Here is a 27,409-nt window from a genome sequence, read left to right as displayed (position 1 = left end):
CAGTCACTTAATACTTCTTCACTCTCAGCCATCAGACCTGTGAAGCTGACTTAGAGGCACTGCAGCGTTAAGTTTGTAATTCATTTCTTCATTCCATCGTTCTCTGAACCCAACAGGAGTGTAGCTTCCTGTTTAACCTCCTCCTCACTGAGCAGCAGCAGGTGCACAGGTACACACATTCTGTTTAAGAGCCTCTTATCTATAAGCCAAGAGGGACAAACAGCTACCAGACAACATTTGTTTCACTGCGGCTGCTTTCTATCTCAGAAGACCTTCAGACAAACCCAGGTGATACAAAGGGAGGAATCCACTCTTTCACACACTCTCCTCCCTTTTCATCAGCAGTTTAATGGTAAAGAATCCAGACATTGCAGCACTGCAGGGGCTGGAAATAAGTCTGAATTAAGCAAATCCAGTAAAACCTTTATTTGGAAGTGAAACTTAAATGTTTTTACCCAGAAGTTTTGACTGTAAGAGCGCAGCAGGGAGCGCTGCTTCCTGTTTCAACCTTCCAGAGAAACCAACAGTGTGAAATTCAGACAACTATGACCTTTTCTTATTCCCCCAGTAGGAAGAATTACAAAAATCCACCATTGCGTGAGGAAACTCTGGTAAACACTTCTGCTAAAAAATAAAATATCCTTCTGAGGAAGACGGTCTTTCCTCACAATATTACGCAACGCAACATTTTTATATCTGTTAGGCAATTTGGCCACAAGAAAACAAGTCCCAGTCTAAACTCAAACGTATCTCTGTGTCCCATCGTTTCCTCTCTTTAGTCCACTTCACTACGTAGAGGGAGGAGTGAAGTAGAAGAGAAAGGTCAACACAAAGGAGAGACGGAAGGAAAACCCAATGTTATCTGACCCACAAAGGGAATCAACACTGTGTTTACATATCTAACATGATTTGGACTCCAGTGCATGTGTGTGACAGATGATACTCCAGATAGTTACACACACACACACACACACACACACACACACACACACAGAAAAATCTGCTAATTAAAACAATGTTTGAAAACCCTGAGAACCCAGCAGATAGCATCTTTGTCCAGTCTGTAGACCAACAGGGCCCGTTAGCTCAGGAGAGGAGCAGGAGCCTTTAATGGATGATTGGTTCCTTCAAAGACCCCCAAAAAGGTGAAGTGTGAGGAGGGACGGCCTTAATGAAGAGAAATGTGGCTGCACGGAGAGAAAATATGAAGATCTGAGCCACGAGAGTAGCAAGTAGCTCAACCCCCGACTCTGTAATGTGGCGCTGTGAAATATGAAGACATAAATATCTGGAATGCGAGCGTGCTTAAGTGAGGCTGAGGGTGCCGGAGTGGATCTGCGGGTTGAGCGAAGGAGAAGCGACTTACGATGTAGCAGGGCTCGCAGTACGCCTTCTTCTCCACGGCGTAGAAAGGTTTGCCGCGCAGCTTGGTGCTGCAGGTCATGCAGACGAAGCAGTCCACGTGGAAGACCTGGTCCATGGCGGTGCAGCCGGTGCCCTCGCCCACCACGTTCTCCCCACAGCTGGCACAGCGCCCTGGGCAGAGGAAGAGGAGGATGGGGGGAGGAGAGGAGAGAGAGTTTACCACAGGGGTTTACGTCAGAAAGCATTCATCTGTCAGCCATGAAACCAGATCTGAGGCCGCGATGGAGATACTTCATTCTTCAAAACAAACTAAATGACTTCACCAGAATCACAAAATGGTTACACAAGCACAGAACGTTCTCCAGTCTACCAGAACACATCCTGGCCAGTCAATGCTGGCTGTTGCCATCAGGACGTCAATACACCATTTAAGTCTTTCCTTTCCTTGTCTATAAGTCTTCCATGGTGCATTAACCCTTCAGGGTGATCGGACCTTTGAGGGATAAATAAAGTCACATTCTAAGTTGAGTGCAGCTCTGTTGTTTAGTGTGACTGATGTGTTCTACAGGCTCCTAAGCTCCGCCCCTTCCAGGTCACAAGCAGAGAACAGAAACATCATGTATTTACTCTCACATACTGGGGTTTGTTGAGATGAATCAAATGGAAGTGATTCTGACAAAGCCTAGTGGAAGGAGAGAAGATTTGCTCGATCAATTTCTTTCTGCATCATTTTAAATTCGTCTGAGGTAACTCAGGTCTGCCAGCATTATTAGAGTGAGTTTGCTGTAATCAGGTTCAGGGTGATGTGGCAGACACACACACACACACACACACACACACACACACACACACACACACACACACACACACACACACACACACACACACACACACACACACACACACACACACACACACACACACACACACACACACACACACACACACACACCCCATTTACATGTTCTCTGCATGTTTACACAGAACTCTCCCTTTCTCCACCACACCGTGTTAGATTCATGCTGCTACCACTGCCCTTGACCAAGGCACCAGGGCCGCAGACCAGGGGTTGGTCTCCACAGGTGCTAGGATCAATTAAAATACTGTACATATTAACACACACATGCACGCCTTGGCCTTCTGGTTCTAACCCGTTTGTAGAAATGAAGTAAACACATTCATTAGGTTCCATTCTATTAGGAATAAATGAAGACGTTCAGGATCAATATTACTACTTAACCATCACCACGCGTTGTCCCAGAGAAATGGGCGCTGTCCCTTTAAACACTCCATCCCCACATGTCAGAAGTACCTAATCTTCATTTGTCTTCCCCACAGCAGATAAGGAGGATTAAATACTATAATTATGCCACATTAAAGAAACCATACACAGCACTAAAGTGTGACATGGCTGACATCTATTTTAAAAAGTCAGGCTTTAAATGATAAAAAGGAAAACTTCACAAGTACAACTAAGTCTTTGTGAGAGGAGCAGGAGTGAGCTGATATTATTGCGGCGGGGAACAGTGTGATTGCATAAAGCGGGACGTGGCATTTGGATATCTTTAATTGAGTTGGAGATATCTTTAATTGAGTTTAAGATGTCCTCAACTCAATGCAACTTATCTTCAACCCAATTAATAACACTGTCAATTTAATTAGTGGTATCGTGCAATAATAGGGTTTAGAGAGATATCTGAGGAGGTTTTTATTTTCTACACATCTGAGGACAGATGCAATCTGACACACAAAGTATGATATATTTAATTAATTCAAATTCAAGACTGTGGATGGTTTCTGCTCTTTCATTTCTGGCTTCATCTGAGGCTGATTTAGAGATGATTGGCACCCTTTATGTTCTGAACAGAGCAGTTCAAGCGTGTTACAGACAGAGGCGAGACGCTAACCGGAGGAGATAGAGTATCTGATGCTCGCATTTCCACAGTTCCACTCGCTGTTTTCATATCAGAATTCAAACAGAGTGTAAAGCTGAATCTGTCTCAGGTACTCAGCGGAACTTTTTGGAAGTCGCACGCCGCCGAGATCAAATATCTGCTTGACTGCGAGGCTCGCTGTATTCTAATCTCAGATAACTCATTATCTCATCACCGTTTGCACTGTAAACTGAGAAAAGTTGCTTGAAGTTCTGTTCTGTTTTTAACTCCCTGTTGGGAGGGAGACGTGTGTGTGACTCTGCTGACGGTGAGTGGTTACTACAGGCTGCTGCTTCACCGCCTATACGTGAGGAACTAAAGACTGGCAAACAGCTGGGGACGATATGGAACGCTTCTATTGTTGTTGTTTATGCATTATGGACAGTTGTTTATGGAACATGTTGGAATTGTAAAAGTAAAGTGCACAGAGGGACACGGAATTTTGATGCTGATCCAAATTTTTATAAACGGTTATGCTTTCCTGCAATCTGATCCTGATGTTGAAAACTCTTTCTCGTGACAAAATAAAGGATTTAAGTTGCTGTATTATTATCATTACTACAGTCATCGCTCTCTGCAGCTAGTCAAATATTAGGACAATTCATTCATAAACACAAATGAGGGAAATTCTAGTTTGTTTGTGTCTAGTTTGCTGTGTGACACTTTGGCGATGGTCCCTGTGACTTTATACTGCAGACAGGTTTACATCCAGGTCTCATCTGCTCCCTCTGCTCCATCCACACCTCAATTACGGCTGCGTTACCTACTGTACAGGGAGGCAGATTAAACAAAGTAGTGAAGGTACGTCTCAGGAGACATGTGGGTGTCAGTGGATTCACAAGCAGGGTAATCACTTCAGAGAGCCAGAGGGAAAGAAGGCGAGATAGAGAGAGAGAGAGACGCAGAGAGAGAGAGAGAGAGAGAGTGGGAGAGAGAGAGAGTGGGAGAGGTAGAGAAAGAGCCTGCCGAGCCTGTTAGTGGCTTCAGATCACAGGCCATCTTCAGTGAGTGGATGAGAATGCCAAACATGTCCCACAGGGCTCCCACTTTAAATAGCGAGAAGGAAACCTCTCGGAAATCCTTTTCCTTTTGGCAGTCTGTGATCGCAAGGGCCCTCTGGAGCTATTTGTGTGCGAATGTGCGTACAGTACACACACTTCAAACCAAATATGCACATACACACACGCACGCGCGCACACTCAGACAGGCGCGCACACACAAACACACACACACACACACACACACACACGCATTGAAAAAGTGTCTCTATACGCCAGACACGCCACACATGTAGACGAGTATTTACAAAGGCAGACACATGTATCACACACAGACACACAGATATGTTCAGCAGCCCACACAGGGACTCACATCATCACGGAACAAGTGTGTAACAAGGATCACAGCAGATCTGACATCCTGGCCTCAATACTTCCTCCTGTTAAACACTTCCCCCTAAATACACACGGGCACTTAGTGACCAGATTAAAACATTCAAAGCTCTGAGGGGAGAATCCTCTAAATGACACATGTTGTCACAGGCAGGGGGGGGGGAGAGGGGGGGCGTCTCAGAGATGACATCGCTCGTTTGCTGGTAAGGAAATTAAGAGTTTCCTCCAAAGTCCTGTGCTTCCTTTATCGCCCCGGAAACAGTTTACTGATGAGAAGTGTAATTATGACTTCACTAAGGAGGGAAGGTTTTCATTTTCAGGTAGTTGTTAATTAGTTAACATCTAACAGGACTTTTAGCAAAGCTTTATCAAATATACAAATCACAATGACTAAGAGCAACAGGCAGCCCAGAATGTGTGTGCAGTGTCCTTGGATGTGCAGGACACACACACACACACACACACACACACACACACTAAGAAACAAAGATGCAACATGTGAGGAGATGACGTTGGCTGTTTGGATACATTGAATGAAACATCACATATTTATCAAAGTTGTTTCATTCTCTTTAGGCCGGTGTACAAAGAGCTAAATTATCTCGGCCTGTGCGACCTTGGTGGAGGAATGAGCTATGCTAAGCGCCCTTGTAGAGAATGTTAATTACATTGAATCATTTTAGAATCCACAAATAAACTCAGACGGATGACAGAACTCTTATCAGTGTTGTTTCCTGTATGAACCCTGTGTGTGTGTGTGTGTGTGTGTGTGTGTGTTCTGTAGTGAGGCGTGTGTTTGTGCTCTGCTGTGTTATGTATCAGAGTGATTACAGGTACAGAGGCGGCTCTATTCTTCTCAGCCTGGCTTTGTTTCTCCTGCGGTACGATAACAGAGAGGATTGTGACGCCGCTATTCTACGCCGCTTCACATCAATAATTTCAGCGGCGGCGGAAGGGAAGGGAAGGGAAGCGTTTTCAGTTTTTGAGATGCAACTTCAATTGACTACTGGAATAAAACAGGACAGCAATTGAAGGAACATCACACTTCCCCGTGTGGAGATGATCCGGAATACTTTCCAACTATTTCAGCCGGGCATAAAGGAATCATGAAGAGGCCGCCGTGTTCCCCAGCGTCCCTTTGCACAGGGATCGGAACCAAATTCTTAATATCCGAACTTCAAATAGTCCCTGTATAAGCAATGCAATGGTGATGGATGGGAGGGAGGGGGGGGGGGGAGAGTTCATTTACACTTGAGTCACTTTCTTCCCTTTCATTCTTGGAGCCTCTGAAGTGTCTCTGTAACATGGAAGTCAAAAGAGGGACTGAAGAGAAAATCTTTCTCTCTTTTCTTTTTTAAAGAAGCACATTCCCTGTGAGCTACAGAGGCTTAGGATGGTTAGACAATTTAATTGGATAAAAGGAAAAGATTAAAGAGGCCCCGACCCTGTTCCATAAATAATTGATTTCTAATGTATTTGTAGTGGCAGGGAGACGCCGTTGTTTGGGAACGGGGGCTGTTGAGTGGCAGAACGCTTCAGATTTCCCTCAGTCTTTGCCTTCTTTGTTTTTCCACGCCGTGATATTGAAGCGGCATGAAAGGCAGAGCGGGAGCACACTTGCGGCTCAATTTGATCTTACATCGTCAGAAATCAAAGATGGTGCATGTAAAGACGGAATCGCGGGGGAACTTTTTTTTGCGGGAGACCAAAAACTTTTCCCACTTCTGTTCCTACAGAATACAATTGTGCTGGTGCAACCCTTGCAAAACCCAAAGGCAAAGCGAGCAACTGCAGCTCCTATCCAAAACTAATAAAAGAGCCACAAAATCCAGCTGGAGACTTCAGCTAAAGTTTTTCTGCTTGGATTAAAATATCTGACATGTTGGCAAAAAAATGCAAAACACACTTAACAACTGCTTATATTGCATTTCAATGCACAACAACGGCACAAGAAGAGAATAGAAAACAGCAGAAATGTGCTGCAAAACATGATTTTGTTCTGCTTCGAATGCTTATTAGTGAGCTTAATTTTCACAACCTAATGAAAACCAAACGCCTCCCTGATTCATTGTGACAAGCTTTTTAACGCTGGACCACATAAAGGGTCTGAGATGGTGATGACCTCATAACACACAGCGGAGACATAAACAATAGGTCACTGAGTGGTTAACAGCAGAAAAGGAGTCCTTCTGATCACATTAGGATTGCTAGAAGTCACAGTTTCTGCACTGTTTCATCTCATTCCCCTCCAGGTTAATCCACTTTACTGCCTCAGATTGCCCTCTGTGCCGTCTAACAACGCTCCGGCCTTCCGCTGCCTTTGGATGATGATGCAGGAAATAGCTGTCATCACTGTGTTTCAATCTCTGAATGCCTCTCCCCTCGCTCCCGTCTACCCCTCCTTTAATCTCATTCCCAATGTCAGCAAACAGCAATCTACACAACCACTGTGGCAACGACCGAGCAACGGAGGCAGGCAAGGATACGCCACTAAGCATTACTGCTCTGCCTGTCAGGGCCTGGGGAGGCAGAGCGGGGGGGCCGAGGGTAGGTTACATGTTTTACAAGCAGGTTGGGAGGAGTGACATGGGAGGGAGGGGGGGAGAGGGGAGAGAGAGAGAGAGAGAGAGAGAGAGGGGGGGTGAGGGAGGGAGAAAAAAAGAGAGAGAGGGAGAGAGAGAAAGAGCGGGAGAGAGAGAAAAAAGAGAGAGGGTGAGGGAGGGAGAAAAAAAAAGAGAGAGAGAGAGGGAGAGAGAGAGAGAGAGAGAAAGAGAAAAAAAGAGAGCTGGAAACCAAACAGGAGAAATTGATGGCATATACTGTATGTGTGTGTGTGTGTGTGTGTGTGTGTGTGTGTGCGCAGTATGTGGTTAATGTGTGTGTGCATGTGGTCAAACATGTCTGTGTGTGTGTGTGAATGCTGTTTATCTGTGTGTATATATGCATGTACTTTAGCGTGCCTGAGCATGTGGATGTGGATGCGGACTCTTCTCCCGAGGTCAAGCGCTCACTCACAAATGAAATCTAGCAACACGAGTGCCCGGGAGCCTCAGCTGCGGCTCGCACGGCAGCTGATCTTGCAAGCCTCAGTGGAGCTGTCTCAACGAGGCAGGGTAGCAAGCGCCAAGCCTGCCGGGTGTGGGGGGGGGGGGGGGGGGGGGGGCGGGGGGGTCACCTCGTGTGAACCACTGCCAAAAAAGCAGGCTTCTGTCGCCGAGGAAGAGAAACCCCGCACTGGCACTCCACATCAGCTGAGAGACTAGAAAGCAGCAGTGTGAGGTCAGCTGGAGTGCTGGGACAAAATAAGGAGAGGGAAAAATGGGAAAGAGGCCCCGTAAGCTATATTGATGTTCTACTTTAGACTGTATTAAACTCCCCCCCCCTCGCTGATAAAAACACAATTAAGGATTATAACACTATTAATATTGGCCTATACCCCCTAGAATTATTATTATTATGCTTGCATTGGTAAAAGAGGAAACTCACAAATCAGAAGCTGCAGCTTCATAATGATGATGTTTACATGTTTACTGTAGCTTTCCATATTAAAGGTCGCTGTGGTCGCTTATCCAAACATAAACAGTTGTATAAATTAGTTTTGTATAAATTTGCAGTCTTATTCCTGCCTAATCCAGTGGCGATGTAATGATGCAGAGCTTTGCCTCTTGTTGCCATGTCACCAGTCCGCTCCATACCATGCCCCCCTGCCCCCCCTCCGGTTGCTTGGTGACCTCCTTCCAGCAGCGTGTCAGGCTTTTCTCTTGTGTCAGGTGTTTGCAGGCAGATACAGCCCATACCTCTGTCATAAAGGAGAAGGTGCACACGCTCTCCCTCTTCTTTTCGCCCTTAAATTGCTATTTAACACCTGCGTATCAACGGAACAAGCACCTGCTTACAAGAGCTTGTCAAAATAGGAACACATGCCCCGCTTTATAAAAGCTGAGAGAATACTAAAGGTAACAGCAGCTTGTTATTAGTGCAGTAAATGTGAGCAGTTACACATATTGTGAGAGATGGGTGGCCATGAGGCATATGGGGCCTGTGTGTGTGTGCGCGTGTGTGTGTGTGTGTGTGTGTGTGTGGGGGGGGTCTTTAAAGGCAGCAGGAAGGTTTGACTCTGACATACAGCCCACTTGTTATGACATGTAGAGGCACATCTAAAAGCAAACTCCTAAGAGGTTGCTGAGGGCGACCTCAGTAATATGCTAATGATTTCCACCAGAGAATCTTAGACGATGCATAAAGCCGCTCTAAACTGAAAGCCTATTAATACATTAAGTTGTGATGCATGGCGTTATAAAAAATCACAAAGGCATGCAGAGTGAACCTAAACTTTTTCTGACCCAATTACCTCAACTGATCTGTTCTGACTCCTCTGGCCCGTTTCAGCGCCGGAGCTCGGCTGCCGTTTGTTTCTCCTCCAAGATTCTTCATGAACATTTCATGTGAGGTGTCTCATAAATTATGAGCGCTCCTCTCGCTGACATTATGAGGAAAAATGGCAAAGCCTCCCCTTTCTTCTCTGGCTCTTATCATAAAACAAAGACCTGCTCTGAACGGGAGGAGAGGCTTCCCGACAGCTCACAGATCTGCCAGCATCGGGCCCCGACAAGCTCTCTACTAATTTACATCTGATAATAACATTAGAAAAAGGTTTATGCCATTGTTCAAAAAGCTGTCATTCTGTATAAATATTGATTGGACATTAAATTTTCAGATCTTTCTTAATTTTATACAGTAGAAGAGTGAGAAGTCTGGGCTGATGTGAGGGAATTCTCTCTGTGTAATTTTGGCGTTAAAGAAAAATGAAAAGGAGATTCTGTGCAGCAGAACGCAATAAACTGCCTAAGTATCATCACCACTAATTGTAAATAATGCAGAGCATCTCATTCTTTCAATTATTCATCTTAATGTCCTGGTTTTGGGTGACAGAAATGTGGTGATGACAAAATATTCAAAGTTCCACCGATGCAGAAAAAAGCCCGAGCGTGTGTAGAGCGAGCGGAGGAGCTGCGTCTCATTAGATTCCCACAAACACACCACACCTACGCACAACCTAAGTGGATTAAATATGACAGATGATGACATTTGGGGAAAAGGCTCTTTCAGATTACTCCAATCTAATCTGGAACTCTAAATCAGGACTAATCAGTCGCTTTTCAAAGAAAGCTTCAATCACAGAAAGGATTCCTGTCGTGCAAACTGGGTTCCTCTCAGGAAAAGCTCTTTCTCTCTAACGCCGCTGCTGCTTTCACGTCCTGACAATTGGAGAAGAGCTTGCGTTTGTAAACAGGTGCTTGGTTTTATTTTTCCTGTTCAGCAGCAGAGAAAGATCAAAGCCTCGGCCGGAGTAATTGCTGCTGTTTCAGTTTGTTGTGAAAGCAGAATAATGTGTAATTTATTCGCTGCGTTCGAGTCCGGAAAGTTTCCCTCTGACATCACAGAGCAGGAGCGTAACATTAATTCAATTGAATTAACCCCCGATGGACCAATGAAAACTTACAATAAGTGTTCAGAATGGAAGCTCATCAAAGACATTAGTGACACCAATGAAACTTTAGCGGGGGGAGACAATGATCTAGTCCGGTAGCGAGCCGGAGATCGCAGCCTCGCTTTGATTAATCTGCTTAATTACTAGCCTTAAGGCTCAAACAACTGCTAGCCCTCTTCCCCCCATGCAGCCTGCCAGAACAGAGGAGACACGCATGCCAACACATTCTTTGTAATTACTCAATTTCTTAGCCATGGGACAAGGAGATCCCAGGCTGAAGTGGTGTGTAACACTACAGTAGTGACTGGAGCCTGTGTGTACATTATTCAGAGGGGACAAAGGGGCTCTGTGGGTTTGCAGAGAAGTAGGAGTGTGTGCTTGAACTCTATCATAATGAGTCCCTGCAGTCACCTCAGCCTCACACTCCTGCCCTCATCCTCTTTCCATCTCAGTTAATTCAGCTGTCGCCTTGTTTAACCACAGGATGACCCTCCTCCTCCTCCTCCTCTTCCTCCTCCTCCATTCTCCTCCTCCTGGCTGTCAGTCGGGGAGGCACACGCTATCCATAACGCTGCGTTCACACTGCAACAAGCACAAAATACACAACAACCTCCCCCTGTCATCTTGTCTTGGCGATGTAGAGGTGTGTGTGTGTGTGTGTGTGTGTGTGTGTGTGTGTGTGTACACAACACAGAAGACGAGACGCATCACTGCTGTCATTATAGACCCAAACGGGAAGGAGACGCTTCCTGCTAGAGTAGTGTGTGTGTGTGTGTGTGTGTGCGTGTGATATTTTGGGTAAAAAAAGACAAAAAGAAACAGGTGGGCAGAGTTGTGTTGTAGTTTTTGTCACTCTTCCTCTCCTGCTGGCTCGGCCATCATCCTAATGATTTGTCATCAATCTGCTCATACAGGAACACGTCAGGGTTTGGCTTATGGGACGGCTCAGCGATCGGGTCAGAACACACACACACGCAGATCTCCTCACACTTCACCAGCGCTGTGACAGAAACAAGCTGTGTGTTTGTTGTCAGATTAGAAGAGCATGTGTCTGCACCGTCTTCTCTCTACCTCAGCCTGTGACCCATTTATCAAGGCCCACATCTTTATTCTGGTATGATATGGAGGAGCAGAGTGTATCAGTCCTCATCAACCAGGCTTTCACCCAAAAATGAGGTCAAGCAGGATTTGGGGAACGTGCCGACTGCACTCTGCTTAAGCCTCCGTTTGACCCCGGTGTAATGTCAACCAATTAAGGTTTACACACCAGTGAGCGTCAACGTGAAGCTGAATATCCCTTAATACCACTTAAATACAGATCCACCAGGCTGTTACACACCTACACATGCTATCCTGCTGCTGTGCGTGTGTGTGTCTGTGTGTGTGTGTGTGTGATTACAGCCTGATGCATGTTTCAGAGGCACGCTGAATGTGTGTGAGTGGGACAACTAATGGGCAGTGGAACTAATTCTGGGGGCAAAGGGGATTAAAGGCTGAAAGGGGGGGGGGGGGGGGGGGTCTGAGAGTGCAGAGGTTTGTGAAAAAGAAGAGGGAGGGAAAAAAGGAAATATAACACAGATAAATCCTCCTCTTTGAAATCCTTTAAAGAGGGATTCCACCTATTCTACACGTGAAATTCAGCTTGCTGGACTTGGCTGAGGCATGGGGCTGCAGGTGAAAACAACAGAACAAAGGCTTCTGCAGAGAACGCTGGCAAAGTCACTACATGATTGAAGACAAAAGCCGGTGGTAGACCAATGTATGAGGAAGCTCCCAAAGACCTGTATATGAATTTCATGTGAAGACATTGGTGGATTCCTCCTTTAAAATTGCTACTTTTGTCCAATTCTAACTGTGATACAGTGGTTGAATTAAAAATCAAGCACCTGAAAGAATAGAGAGAAGCTGTTCCCACACACTGCAGGGTGATCAACAAGATAAAGAGTTTTGTTTCAATCTGAATGTTTCATCCATCTAAATCCTCATCATGGAGCCAGATGATCAGATGATAGTCTGGACCTTCAGGACCAAGGTTCTCTGGCTGGTAGATGTGCTGCTGTGATTTACACTAACCATAGAAATGAATCAGAGTTCAGGGAGGAGGAAGAGCATAGGTGAGGCCTGCCTGTGTCATAAACATCTGAATAGATAAGACTAAGATGTTCTAAAGATGTGTTTGTCTCTAAATATGCTGCCTGGAAACCTGTTCTCCTTCCACCGGCTATATTCCCATGATGCTAAACTAACTTAGTGGTTCACTGGGTGGGCTAATCTAGGAATGCTTTATGCCTGTTTTATACTATTAACCCACTATCCCACATTGTCACCTTCAGCTTTACTGGAACGCTGCTTTAGTTTTAGCTTAGCACTTCACAGCCAACAGCTCTGCATACGAGACAAAGTCATTAAGGAGTGCAGGTTTACACTTTACAAACACATCACAGCTTCACACACGCTGCACTACAGAGTGAGAGATCGATTGCTCCTAATGAGGTAACACCAGCAGCACTAATGTTTACAGAACAATGTGTCAAAGGGGGTAAGGCATGTGTGTGTCTGCGTAAGGCGCTGCACTGTTTCTGCTACACAGGGAGCAAACGATGAGTCATGGGCCGGGTTTAGCTTTCTGACTTCTGCTATGAATGCTACAACGGAGAGTTATTCTGTAAGAGCAGCAGGCGTACGGCCATTTATGACCTAAATGGATCCGCGTGTTCCCGTGGCAGAATAGATCGTTCCAGGGGGCGCTGTGCTGTGAAACTAAGGGGCAGAGACGCTGTCGTCGGGAAGAGAATCACTATGAAGAAAGAGTGGAAAGTGTTGCTGCAAACAAACAAACAAACAATGCTCCAGGGCTTCCTCCAGGTGCACAGGCCCACGTCTAGATCAGGATACACACCTCTGCTAAGCTGCTGCCCGCACACACTGAATAAATGTAAGAGGAGAAAAAGGGGAGAAATCCATTCCTTGACAAAGGGGCAGACGTCTCAGCGTGGTGATGTCAGTACTTATCAGTGAAATACTCAGGATCTCCACACTGCTGTACTGACACACATCACTAAAATATGAGATACACAGGAGGAGGCTGAGCTCAGAGAGTGAGACAGGCTGAGGAACACAGGCTGGGTAACAGAGGCTGAGTAACAGCCAGCAGCACTGTGCATGACTGACATGTGATTCATTCTTGTATGATTATGAAGACCTTCAGAGGTATTCATGATCGTGAAGGACAGCGCTCTGAGCTCATGATTGATTATGGATTCACCTGTTGAACACATGCCTAATGGACATGTGGACTGACATCTTGGATTGATCTTATTTGGACGTTATCCAACAGACTGAACATTCAGTGAGCACACTGACCACAGAGCAGAGAGCCACACTTCTGTCATCTCCTCTATTATTATCATTATTACTCAAACAGGAGTCAATGATTTACATTTGTAGACCCAGGAATTGAAAACCACCAACTTTTTCTCATTTTCCTTTCCTCCTCACACTGATTGTGCCCATGTAACACCGACTCTACACAGGCTGCTTGTGTTCTGTGTACAATCAGAGTCAGAGCCTTTCAACGTCGTCAATCGTAGAGTTCAAACAAAGAGCCTGAGTTTGAGGTGTGATGCTGTGGCGGTGGGAGGTGGTTGCTTACCAAAGTACTCCTCAGACGGAGGGTTCTCCATGTCAAACAGCATCTTCTTGGTCAGGCGCTCCAGCTCATCTTCAGGGTGGGCGATGGGATTACTGGGACCGCTGCCCTGGAACACAGAGAAGGAAAAACAGCCGTCATTCACAGAGCCTGCCAAGGTAATGGAGAACAGCGGAGATGATCCCTGTATTCCTTTCCTCCACCTTTCTCTCTACGCATTTAGAAATGAGGACATCCCAAACTATTTCTGTGAGAAGAGAATTATCAAAAAGTTCTAGTCTAAGTGTGTTCTGCCTGGGATCAAAAGAGCCACACAGCCCTCAGACACAGACTTCAGTGGATCAGGATAAGGCTCCGTCTCAAGGTCAAACACAAGCCTTTAATTAACATGCTATGAATGATCCTCAGCCTGCCTGCTCCCACTGAGAGATCTGACCCTGACTCAAGCCCCACTGGTGTGCAGCCCAGAGGGTCCTTGTGTGCAAAACACTGTGACCCTGAGTAATCCATGCATTTGAAAAATAACAGCAGACACAGGAGCGAGGCGTAAGAAGAAAAGGTCTCCGGGGGTTCCTAAGTCATTGAAGCCGGGTCAGGAGATGGTTACTTAGTTATGCTGCCGGCACAAAAGGAGCTGAACGCGCGAGCCCAGCCGGGGTCTAATCTGAAAAGAGAGTTTAGAGAGATGACATAACTCTGTGAAGGTGCCACTTCCTTCCTTTGGTTGAGCTCCTGCCCTCTCTCTTATCACGCAGCCTGTGACATCTGCCTGCTGGGTGTCTGTACGGGGCCTGACGTGTTCTGCCTGACATTTTCTGCCAATCATCCACACGCGGCTGCAGCAGAATATGCCCAGACACCCTCGGGGCTTAGAGAGCTGAACCCGACACCCTCATCCCCGCCCGGATGAGCTTTTTTGGAACGGGGCTGACGACACTGAGCCGACCTCACCTCCGCCACGGACCGGCTGGATCTTTACACCGCATTTGATTTTCAATATTATAACACGAGCCGATGGTCTGACCTGACCTTTGAGGAGTTCCTAATTGTGACATCAGGGAGCTGGTTGAATGTTAAAGACGGGCGTGGCTGTGAGCTGATTCCTCCCCGGCTCACTGCGTCATATAAAGGAATCAGATTTGTCAATATGAGAGCGGCTGTGTGGAATAGCAACAAATGTTTTTGTATTCAGAGTGGAGGAGTCAGACTGTGTTATTATTGGACATTTGATTTGTGTCTTCCTCATTTTTCTCATTAATTTCAGTAATTTCAGGTGCCAGTCCAGGTTTCCTCCATCCGTCATGTGGCTGTGACGGATGTGTGTTCTTCATCCGTGTTTATTTCTAGAGACAGTGAGGAATGCTGAGCCGTGCTTACTGTCCCCAGTATCAAGGAATGTCTCAAACTTTATGATGCATGGCTCTTCCTCGCCGGGGCCTGGCTGAGGATGCAGCAGCGGGCTGATAATGGGAGGCCTGAACAGGAGGCCTCATTAACTCAGAGGGATCGACACGTTCAACGTGCAAATCCCTCTGCCGTGCCAGAGTGCTATCTGGCGAGCAGCTGGGCCTGGGCTCCTGGATTCCTTGGCACCTTTGCATCTCCTCAGCTACTCAAGCAGAACAGCAGGAACACAGCGTGCAGGAGAGGAGGGAGGTGAAGAGAACAGAACACACAGGGTGGATATTTCTCTATTGTTAACTAAAACGACAAGACCTTTTTTTTTTTAAAGTAATCAGGTGCTTGGTGAGGGGTTAAGTTCTAATACAAAAACAGAAAAGTCCCACAAAAGAAAGGATGATTGTGAAAAGCCAGCGCAGCATTCAAACAACTCAAAGAAATGCTTTCCTTGTCAACACGCGACTCATTACGCCTGTGTTGTTAGGTGGAAACAGAGAGGAGGACGATTTAACACTGTTAATCTGAGCTCCACATCAAAAGCACAATGGAGAGGGAACGAAACGCTGCTATTATCAGAAACAGGCTTTAGAGTTTAAGCTTCATTTATACCTTATCCACTCTCTGACACCCCGCAGCAATGCACTGCCAGAGAGTTTAAAGCACCTTGTTAGGGAGTCTTTTGTGACAGCACAGAGTAATTTTTCACTTGAATAAGAGAAAGAAATTGCTTCCCTGCATGCTTTATGATTGCCTCGCACTTCTTGTTCGGCTTTTCGGCGGCAACAATGGAACTGTACAGCAGCTATATGAGCCCAGGACATGGGATTTCAGTTATGTCTGGCTCGGGTCCGTAAATTGTTTGCCTACACCCCCGGGTACACTCCGTAGCAGTTACATTGAAGTTAGTACTTAGATTCCACGGCGACCGGGTCAACACCTGTACCAATTTCCCACTGTTTCCCCTTCTATGGGGAATCTGATGGTTTGCGGTCATCTACCATCTGCATTTTAATGGCAAAGAGGCTGATCTAATACTTCTGAAAGACATCAAACGCTCCCCCACTTAACAAACGCATGTCGGAGCACGCCACCGCACTTTAGATGAAAACAGGAGTAACACCTGAGAGCAGCCGCTGTTGTTTGCTACCTGATACAAGAGGGTTCTGCTCAAGACCGCCAATCGGTGTTTGACTGCCGCATCAGTGGATAAAGCCGTGTGCACCACCCACTGTGGGATCGGCGTTGTGTCAGAAGTAAATGAAGGGTGGGGGTCTGAGGCTCAGTATGGGCTCTCACCTGACGCCCCGGCAGCTCTGCACCACGCACAGAACCCCCGACCCAGAGTCTGGCAGAAGGAAAGGGGGAAGACGAGTGTTCTCAGAGCATCGGATCTGTTTTATGTTAATGCTGGTGGAACAAATGAAAGCACCGAGCGCAAAATGCGTCCATTTCTCTGCCTTCTACTCTGAGGATCCATTGTTAAACACATCGTAGTCAAAGAGCTGACGAGGGTTGAAGCATTGTCTCTCACAAATAGGTGGAAAGTCAGCAGGAAGAGGTTTTTTAATTGCTTACCTACACTTCCACTACCAAAGAGCCACAATAACCAAGAGAATAAATAATATAATAATAATAATAATAAATAATGGAAGAACACAGATCAACTCTTCTTGTGTTGCACATTAATCAGACACATTGATTTAGGTTGATTGATTAATTCTACACCTGTCTGTTTCCAGTTGACGGACAGAAACACCATCTATCTATGGCGAACATCTTCTCTCTCTTGACTGAATATGAATGTGATCAATGCTCTCACTTTAAGGCCAGCGCTTGGTCACTTCCTCTGCTCGGCTTCTATTGAGAAGGAGACCTGCTGCAGAAATAGCATAAGCCAGTGATGTGTGAAAGGGAAAGCCTGATGAAAGAGAAGTGCTAAACAATACTAATCTGCGCGTGTGTGTGTGTGTGTAAACCTGCAGTCATCTGTCAGCTGTGCTCCGCTTCTGTTTCACTTCTTGCAACATTGCACCTTAAACCCAAAGCTATTGTCTTCTCCCTGTTTGCCGTGCCTCCAGAATTCCCGCTCCATCAGCACAAAGTGAAGAATGAGATAATCACTCACAGACATATTTATCCACAGATTAAATGATGATGGACTTTACAATACAAATGCTCTTTAGAGTGGATGGAGCCGCAGCTTTAAGACTGGGAGGCTTTTAAACAGAGGAGCTTTACTCCGCTCACAATCTGACATCCTGGCTCTTTTTTGGCTCCTAAATCACAAAGGTGTTATTTATGGGCAGAAGAAACCAGCTTATTAAAATAATAGTAATAAGACCAACAGCAGGTCTCAATGGGCCGTTCCATTTATTACTCTGGGTTCAGGAGAGATGGAAATTTATTGGAGAAGTAAAAAAAAAAATAAAAAGTGTAGTCTGTCAACACTAAACGAGTGATTATAGCAGCTTAACCAAATCAGTTTGACCAAAACAATGCAGGGGATCAGGCACACAATCCTTTCAGGGAGTGTGTGTGTGTGCGTGTTTTTGCCTGTGTGTCTCTGTGGGTGAGTGTATGCCGTGCGTCTAGACCTCAACATATGGGTGAAATGTTTAAAGATGCTTTTTGAATGTGTGTATTTAGAGACAGGATGGATTTATGTTGTTCCGTACTGTAAAGAGACGTTTCCGCTCAAAACTTTGTGGGCCTGGAAAGCCGGAGATTCAAGAACGATTCCACTGCAAAGGCACGTAAAGCTTTAACTTGGGCTGGTTTATAATCACACACACACCTCTGTTCTGTGTGGTGTGTATCCGTGTAAACAGTACGGAGAAGCATAGGGGCATTAATTTCACGCCACATTTATATATGGAGATAAATATGAGATACATGTGGAATCTGTTGTTGATTCAGAAAACGTCAGAATCTTAAAATATAATAAACATAATAAACATAAAATAATGTAGTCAAATTAAAATGTGATGTGTGTATTCATGTTGGATCTTTTGCTGGTGTGTGTTTAATCTTCATTCATTAAATAATAGTATCAATATTCATGAGCTCTCCTGCGTGTTCTGTCACTGTCACTGTTCTGTTGCTTAAACATGGATTTTTCCTGGCTGGGCTGTAGATCACACACACACACACACACACACACACGCACACACACACACTCCAGTGCAGAGTGTGAACGGGGGCCTTAAATCTGCTTTGTAAAGAAACAGCTTGGGTCTGTTTTAGTGTGTGTGTGTGTGTGTGTGTGTGTGTGTGTGTGTGTGTGTGTGTGTGTGTGTGTGTGTGTGTGTCTGTGTGTCTGTGTGTCTGTGTGTGTGTCCGTCCACTACAGCATTTTCTTTACTTCTGTCTAACAAATTAAAATCCCTGTTTGTGTGTGTGTGTGTGTGTGCAGGTTGGTTTATGGACGGACTGGGATTCCATTAGACAAGTGGTTCTCAAAAGCCACTCTGGGCGAGGAAAGGCCAACGGGGTGTTTCCCTGCATAGATTAGATACAACATCTACATGTAGATGAAGATGAAGATGAAGGAAGCACAGATGAAGTATACATTATTAACAGACAAATAGGTCAAGCTGTTCTATAGAAGCTCTATAGAAACACAGGAGTAAACTGTATAGGAGCTGTGTACCGAGCGGCAAATGAGAATTAAAAATAGACCAATACCGCAATTTTTCACGGCCATCTAAATCTGGGATATGAAGTGGATCCATAAGAAAAGGATGAATCTGAGAATGTTCCCAGACGTTTAATGTATGTGGAGGGGCTCTCCAATGTTTGCAAGATGGTGCGTGTGTGTGTGTGTGTGTGTGAAAACTAGGTCATCCGCTGCAAACTGACACATCCCCCTGCAAACAGATACATGAAAAGTGCAGAGGGGTGCCACAAGCAATCAAAACACAACAACGGCAACAACAACAACAACAAATTACTGCACAAATTGTCGGGCCGGAGATAAAGCTTATTTAACGTCGCTTTACAATCCGATGAATGTTAGCGAGCGACCGTCACATTACAGAGGATGCAGGTTTTGCTGGTTTGGGTGAGAGATGAGAATAATTGCCTGCCGTTTCCTGATGTGGAGACGCAGATCTCAGTTTAAACACATGTGGTGGACGTAATGATCGTCCACACAGGTTAGGGCTTCATATCAATGTACTGGCAGCCGTCGCTTCCCTTTTGTAACACACACTGTTGTCCCATCTCCTGTGTAATTTCGCCTGCAGAGCAAACATTGATTTATTGTCTAAACAATAGCGAAACAACCACATAGGAACAATGGTGGATTTGAACGACAGGCTGAAGCTTCATCTCCTAACCAAACACAACCACAAGGAAAAGGCTACTCCCTAAAAATAAAACATTTAGAAAGTGCACACGTCTCTGTGCTCTGAGCCAAGAGTGGACACCAGCTCCTCCACACACACACACACACACAGCAGGGGCCACTTGTTTATGAGCAAGAGAGGAAGGACACAAAGAGGTCCTGTAACTGAGGAGTAACTGTACCCAGGAGGGGCCAGCAGGGGCCACTGTTAAGCAGGTGATTTTTTTGGCAGCCTTGTTTATGGTTAAACTAAGATTGCACCCAAAGCAGATCTGAACTGAGGAGGAGATGCTTGGATCGCTACTTTCACAACTGGTGTCATAAAGGTGAGTAGTGCTCTTTCATTAACTTAAGTGACTAGTTTCTGTTTCACCACATAGCATTGAGAAGTAAAAATAACTGTATTATTAGGTATTAAATATAAAAGGTGTGTCTTGTATCTGATGATTATAATTGTAAAGCGTTTAAAGCTATTTCCTGTAAAAGCTCTTCAAAGTCTTCCAAATAAAGAATTATGCTTTAGTTGAACATTCTAGAGGCGGCACACACACATGCAATAATCTCATCATCAGATCATGAAGGAGTGTTCTCACTGCAGGACACATCTGCATGTCTTTACACTACAGGGCAGGAAAAGAGGAGGAAAACAGGAAAATAAACAAACTGCTCATACATTTTGGATTGCTGGAGCTCAGTGAACTGCAATGACAGCTATCGATCCGGGCGGTTATTTACCGGCCCTGCTGCAGGTCTCAGAGGAGCCAGGGGAGCGGGGGGATGGCAGGCCTTATTATTTATGAGAGGTTATGTGACAAACACTTCTGATCTACTGTGTGTGAACGCTGACCAATGAAGAAACCGACAGAAAAAATGAGGATGACTGCCACAGAGAGACAGACAATTCAGCTGAGAACAAAACAAACGTTGTTCTCTGGATCAATGTGCTGAGCCGCTCCTCATTTAATGCTTCCTGATCGCAGTGGAAGCATTTGTTGTGGTTGTTTGTGGTGAAGCCATTTTTGGTTTTGGCACATTTCTTTGTAAATTTTATCACTTTGAGATGGAAACCAGCCCTCATAATCAGAAACACATGATGAAGGCTGGTTTGAATAAGATCCGGTTCAGTCCGGTCCTCTTCTGAATCGTTTCCTAAATGTTAAAACATATGGTCGTGATGATTTAAGTTTAAATTTCACACCTCTTAGACGATGTAATTTATGTCAAACTTGGAACTCTGGACTTGGCTAATTTTTTGTTCATTTACATAATTAGATTTTTTTTTACTTCAAAGTCAATGATGGATTCACAGCCATCTTGGTTCGTAGACATGGGGTTTAGAATCTGAGCCTTGAGACTCAGCTTCAGCTTTACAGTCAGTGGATGAAGGGAACTATTGCATCGTCCAACATGAAACCGGCAATAATATAGGGTAATAATATATGATAGAGTGCTTTACTGCAGTCAACAATTAGTTCAGTAGGAGACAATAAGGAGCTAAAGAACTAAAGAAGCACCTAAAAACCATACAAATGAAATTGGATGAAATGCAATGAAAGCCATGGATCCTGTATAAAAACACTAAAATAATACAAAACTGTGGGTGATCTAACAAAGAATAAGACACTTTTGAAAATCACTCTCTTGCTTGGCAGCCTAGTCTGGTTGCCATTCTTGGGTTAACACAACAAATCAGCAATATAACAATATAACTGCCACATGAGCCTGGGAGTCATTGAATTCATCTGAAAATATTTGACTCTGCTCTTATTAACAACTATGAATCTACTGTATGACTACGTAAGTGTCAATTGTGAAGAAATCATTTATTCCCTGTCTTCTCAACCTCCTTAAAACTCTTGATCAAGTGATTCCACTGGCTGGTCTGGGATTCCATTAAAGCCCCATTTGGAGCCTTTATCACCTTCAGTATTCCTGCCACTCATGCTAATCAGATTTGGCAAAAAGCCCATCCAGATTTGGAGAAAGTCTGATTTCTATGTTTTCATTACCAGGATCTCTGCAAAAAGAAAAGGAAATGCAAACAGGAGGCACTTTGGTGAAAGAGGAGTTGATAACATTTTAAAGCAGACTGGGATGAAAATAAATACTTCTATTTTCTTTTTGCAAGATTTACATTTATCTATTATTTGAAAACTAGGACACAAATGAAATTCAAACGTATGTAAACACGTCACCGGCTTTCTGAGCTCAACACTCCAGGATCTCACTCACAGGAGAGGCAATTTAAAACCTTTCCAGAATGTTCTACTGCCAGCTTGACACAATTCAGCCAACAACGTCTGAAGTGTTTTCATCCCCAATTCATAGAAGTCTTTTTCTCCCTCCACAGCTGATATGACATCATCCTCTGAGGCCAGTGTAATGACTCCCATGGGACCCCAGGCGTCACATGGCCCAAGGTGTGAATGAAACATAGAAGCGTGTTTACTGTCCACCAATGACTCAGGACTGAAGAAGCTGCTACACCAAACAAAGAGAAACAGAATGTCCAGCTGCCTTTACTGCTGCTGCTCCGCTACGTTAAGTCTCATTCCATGTTTACATGCAGCGTGATGGGTTATGCCGCCAATGGAAATTCATTTCAGAGCACTAACATGAAGAGCTCTGGATCCTGGCTGTACATGCAAATATCCCTGTGCAGGTCAGAAAGTGAAATGGAATGACTGGAAGGCAAGAAAAGTCTGGTATTTTATCACATTTGACGGTTCAAACTAGCAGTGACCTTGTAGGGGAGTTACACTGGCTGCAGGGATTTAGCTGTTCAGAATAATCCTGCCTGTCAAATGTCATTCAAGCTCAGCAATAACAGAAGTCATCATCCACTTTAGCTTTCATTCAGCTCCCAGACGGATGCAGGAGCTCCTGGAAGCCCATGTGTTAACCAGCTGTCATTCTTTCTGACTACATTTTAATTTGTAATAAAGATCACCAGTGGATTCAGGTAATTAAGGCTCCTTGAAGTCTGTTGATGTGAAAAGTACCTTTATTTTGAAAGGCATTCATGGAGTGGCTGGCATGTGAGCGGGGCACAGGGTGGACCGGCTAATCAGGAGACGTTTAGATCACTGAACTCCATCTGGGACTTCTAATGATGCTGCCCTTCTATGAATACCCTCAATTATGTGAAATAATCTGTGTAAAGAAGTCCTCAATCAAAGTCAAAGACCTCCTACAGAGCACGTTCCAGCTATTACATGAAATTACGATTAGCTCCCAGTGACTAGACGAGGTCTGATCATTCAGACGAGTGTGTAGATGATGTGAGCGTGTGTTGGTTTATTTACATGTCAGATTAAAGATGCACAGCCCACTGCTGGAAGGAGATTTAAATGTTATGGGAAATGTCAGCTTTGGTCAAGCAGAGCAACACAGTTAATGATAAAGGCAGAATTGACAGCTTCTGCTTTCGTTCTAATCTAAGCTTTTTGAGAATATATGCTATATTTTATCATTTGTACATGAAAGATCTGCTGTTCTGGACACAAATAAGCAAAATGCATTACAGCTGAAATATAGAGAACAGGCTATCAAAGCAAAGCCTTGAAATAAAGCAGCGGGGAGGGAGGGGGGAGGGGGGGAGGAAGGAGGAGGCCCTGGGCTCCATATCCTTGGGAAAGAAACAAATATATGTATGTACACATATTTATAAAATGAGTTATTTGCTTTCATCTGAAATCAAAGAGATTCTCACAAATCTATTAAACGCCACCTTTGTTTTCTTTAATAATACATCATACTGGGACCAAAGACGGCTTTTCAAGCAAAATGTAGACTTTTGTTCTGAACAAATATAATTAGACTTATTTTGAAGATACTTGCTGCAATGCTCAAGCTAATTTGTGTTTAGTCAAATGGAGTCCTTGGTGAGCCGTTCCCACAGGCGGGAGGCACAGTTCGGGTTTTCAACAAGCAGAAAATCCTTGAATTAAAAAAAAAAAAAAGAACTCAAGGGTCTTGCACTTTCCAGAGATTGCCGACGTCTGAATATATTGAGATTAGAATAGCTGTCTGTATAATATAGGAGGCTCTCTTCTGAGGAATGACAGTAAATTGTAATTAGAGCCAACATTGCCAACCACTCCTGCCAAGATGAAATATAAAGCTTTTTAACCTTATTATGAAGCAGATTTTGATGCTTAGATAGTCGTCTTCTTTTTCCTCCTCTGCACTTCATGTTGGAAATGTGAGTTCCCCGAAAGAACGAGCAGATAAACCCAAAGCTACTCCGCAATGTTTGTTATGTTAAGTAGCTGCAATACACACTGCCAATGGAAAAAGAGCAAACACAGAAACCACAAAGAGACCACAACAGTGAGAGAGAGCGTTGGATGGAGCGATGAACATGTTCCCAGTGTTTTTACCCAAGTGTGACGGAGACTGCAGAGGAAAATCCATTCCTGGTGTACAGCCTCAGCCCATAGAGCTCAACCGTCACTGAGGGGCAACTATGAGACTTCCTGCTTTGTGTTTATGCTTCACATCAGAAACACATACCTCCACCAAGGCAATTGAGTCCTACGATTCTGACTCCATCTCGTGAAGACATGAAACAGCCGAACGACTATCCAAAGATACTGACACAATGTCACCGTAGTTACAGCATCACCGGGTCGATACACTGTGTGTGTGTGTGTGTGTGTGTGTGTGTGTGTGTGTGTGTGTGTGTGTGTGTGTGTGTGTGTGTGTGTGTGTGTGTGTGTGTGTGTGTGTGTTACAAGCTGATGCAAACAAGAAGCAAAACACCTGCGGAGGTCAAATATTGTGTTTTTCTGCCATCCAACACAACACTGTGTGGAGTAATACACTTATCTCATTATAATAACTTCTTTCCCATCACTTCCCACTCTAAGATTCAGATATGTGTTTATATGTTTACATGCCTCTTAAGGTCAATGTGCCATCAATCTACATTAGAGTTATATTGAAGAGAAATGAAATCTACAGATGAACACAGAGTGGCTTTTATGAGAATAATTAAAACAGAGAGTGTAAAGCTCCAACACAACAGATTGTTTAATAATGTATAAAGGTTGAAACAACTGTTTATTCTGGGCATTTCAACCAAAGATGGCAAGCAACTCCCAACTGCATCGCCATGTTAAGATGCAAACAAACAAATGTATGCATACAGTGCACACACACACACACACACACACACACACACACACACACACACACACACACACACACACACACACACACACACACAACTGTCCTCTGGTTTGCTTGCATACACAAACAGACAGCGTATATGTGTGTGTGTGTGTACATATTGTTATGCTTTGTTAAATAGTATATGAGGTGAAAATAATCTACAAGCAAAACAAAGTCTGGTGCTGCCTTGGCCAGGTGCCATCTTAAAGGAGGTTGGTTGACATTCTCAAGCTTTGCCACGTGTCCAATTACACATTTTGCAGTGGAGTAGGACCGAGGTCACACACAGGTCAGCACCACTCAACCAAGGTTCACACTGATTTAACCAAGAGTCCAAGGGAGAATGAGTTCTATGACATTATATGTTGACCTGGCTCACAACTGAGATTAGAAAGTAGTCAGTAGACAGAGAGGCTGATTGACTGAGTGCTGAGTAAAGGACACTAAAACTCCAGCTAAAGATCCAGCTCGTGGTCATAGGCGACCATAGCTAGATCAAAAGCTTTGAACAATGACAATGCCAGTTTCAGGAATATGAGAGGACCTCAGCTCCACCTTAGAGACAGGAGGAGGAGTTTGGATAGTCCACTGAGGCTTGAAACCCCCACTGTTTTGAGGAACGCCACTTGAAGTTGTTCAGGCATCTAATGAGAACGCCTCCCAGACATCCAAACACCTCCCTCTGCAGGTACGCTGAGGACAGTGGACTGAGAGGAAACCCAGGGAAACCTTGAACAAACTGGAGGTAATATACAGGATGTTCCATCTGAGCTGGAGGAGAGTTAAACATGGCTGCAGGGATCGATAGGAGGGCTCTGCTAAGTCTGACTCCGCCCCAATCCTGACCCAGGCTGGTATCAGAAACTGGATGAATGGATGGACAGATTGACGGACGAGTGAATGAACTGGCTTTGGTCGCCTGGATCCACATTTTTTAATCGCTACGTTTATAAGCACATAATCTCTGCACAAACAGTCTGGAGTATAAAGGCAAAAAAGTGGCACCTTAAGTATAATAATGATAAGAAGGAATGCTGGTAGTATGTGTTGAGGACATAACCTGTAAGTCAATACAGCAGAAACTCTCTTACCTTGGGAGGAACTGCAGGTCCAGCAATGTAAGGAGCCAAGCTCGGTGGAGCATCTGTGATGTAGGTCTTCTTGGGGCCAAGGTACCCTTGAGGCGGGGCAGGCTCAGCTCTCCTGGCGTGGAGGCCCCCTCCCTGATGCTGCTGGTCTTGATACGCACCCTGAGACATCGGGGAGAACCCGGGCTGCGGCGGGCCGTAGGCAAAGTCAGGCCCTTTGGGCTGCGCAGGCATGTACTGCACCTGAGCAGGGCTGCGGACGGGCTGCTGGGCGAAGTACTGTCCGCCTGGGGCCTGATGCTGGGGGCCCGGTTGAGCTGACCTCACTTGGACATTGAAGGTGGGCTGGCTCGGGGTGGAGGCTGTAGCGTAGGAGGCCGCAACAGGCTGAGGAGCCATTTGGCACTGAGGCTTGGCTAGACTGGCAGAAGAATGGGGAAGTGTGGAAGCTCCTCCAGGAGCCTGAGGTTTAGGAGTGGACTTCTTTGTGGCAGTCAGAGGCGGCTGCGTAGGAATGATCATACGTTTGTAACCGGTCACTGGAGCACTGGGGGTGCTGACTGCTGGAGCAACAGAGTTCTGAAAAAGAGCAAAAGATACAGTTTGAGATTGAAGGAATAAAGAATGAAAGGACAAACAACAGGCACACATTTAAAACACATTGATAATGAATTCCCGAACTGGAGACCAAAACATTGAGATTGCCAATGGTCACAACAGGATGAACTGCAAGTCTGGATAGCTTAAATCTGGATGAATGGTAGAAATATGACAGGTGTATTCAAATGCTATTTACTGGTAGTGTAGTTTACTCTCTAATGATTATCTGCCCTGCCTCCTCAAGTCAATTACAAGGCTACCTCGACAGCAGAGGCTCTACACTGTCCATGACCACCCATAATCTATGGCTAATAAAGCAGGATGGGAAGGGATAAATTGTTTAGTAGAGGACGCCATGACAGCAGATTGGCAAAGGCACATGACACTTCTGCTGACTGCAGTTGGTTTTACAGGAAAGATGTTAAATCACTGAGATTTGTGGAGCTGCTGTTCCCGCTGCACAACAGCAACACCGACCGCTGCTGGGATTCTAACCATCTATCTAATGTCCAGTGGCAATCAGTGATGTATAGGGCAAATGGTAAGAAAATACAGCGGCTTAAAAAAAACACGGAAAAACAATGTTTCACTCCGATGTCAGCGGCTTCTGCCCCGAGTGTGTCTCATGTAAGTAATAATTGTTTTTCACAACCACTACATATCGGTGTCAGACAGTCAGCCGGTCTAAAAAGGGCCCGTCATTAACCTTGGATGGCCTTATTAGGTTATTGCCTCGAGCCAAAAATCTGAGTCAATTACCAAATTTGCAGCAGTAGGAGAACAAAGAGGAACACTTGTAGTCTTTGAACCGTTTGCAACTAAGGGTTCATGAGATGCCTTTTAAAATTAGAGCAGAGCAATAATTTTTAATTTCACTTAACCCTGCTGCAGAGAAATGACACGGTAGAATTCTTAAACAAACACATTTGTTGACATTCCTTGCTTAATTAGAATTGTTCCTCGTGTTGTA

The 27,409-nt window shown here is 44.8% G+C and overlaps 1 protein-coding gene across 6 annotated transcripts in view; it reads right to left on the bottom strand.

Annotated features, from left to right (window-relative positions):
* Positions 1-567: 567 nt before the first annotated feature.
* The window catches only part of lpp (LIM domain containing preferred translocation partner in lipoma), an 86,149-nt gene continuing 59,307 nt past the window's right edge, over positions 568-27,409 (bottom strand). For all 6 annotated transcript variants that reach the window (XM_076152779.1, XM_076152784.1, XM_076152781.1 and 3 more), the window contains 3 exons: positions 25,843-26,418; positions 13,834-13,939; positions 568-1,536 (listed from right to left, as the gene is read on the bottom strand). In XM_076152779.1, coding sequence (XP_076008894.1) covers positions 1,238-1,536; positions 13,834-13,939; positions 25,843-26,418 — 981 coding nt within the window. In that variant the 3' untranslated portion in view covers positions 568-1,237. The remainder of the gene's footprint in view (positions 1,537-13,833; positions 13,940-25,842; positions 26,419-27,409) is intronic.

The sequence above is a fragment of the Genypterus blacodes genome, unplaced genomic scaffold (genome assembly GCF_046128005.1).
Source record: "Genypterus blacodes isolate CSIRO-AG114 ecotype Tasmania unplaced genomic scaffold, CSIRO-AGI_Gbla_v1 ptg000058l_1, whole genome shotgun sequence".
NCBI classification, from domain to species: domain Eukaryota; kingdom Metazoa; phylum Chordata; class Actinopteri; order Ophidiiformes; family Ophidiidae; genus Genypterus; species Genypterus blacodes.
This window is presented reverse-complemented; position numbering and strand designations above follow the sequence as displayed.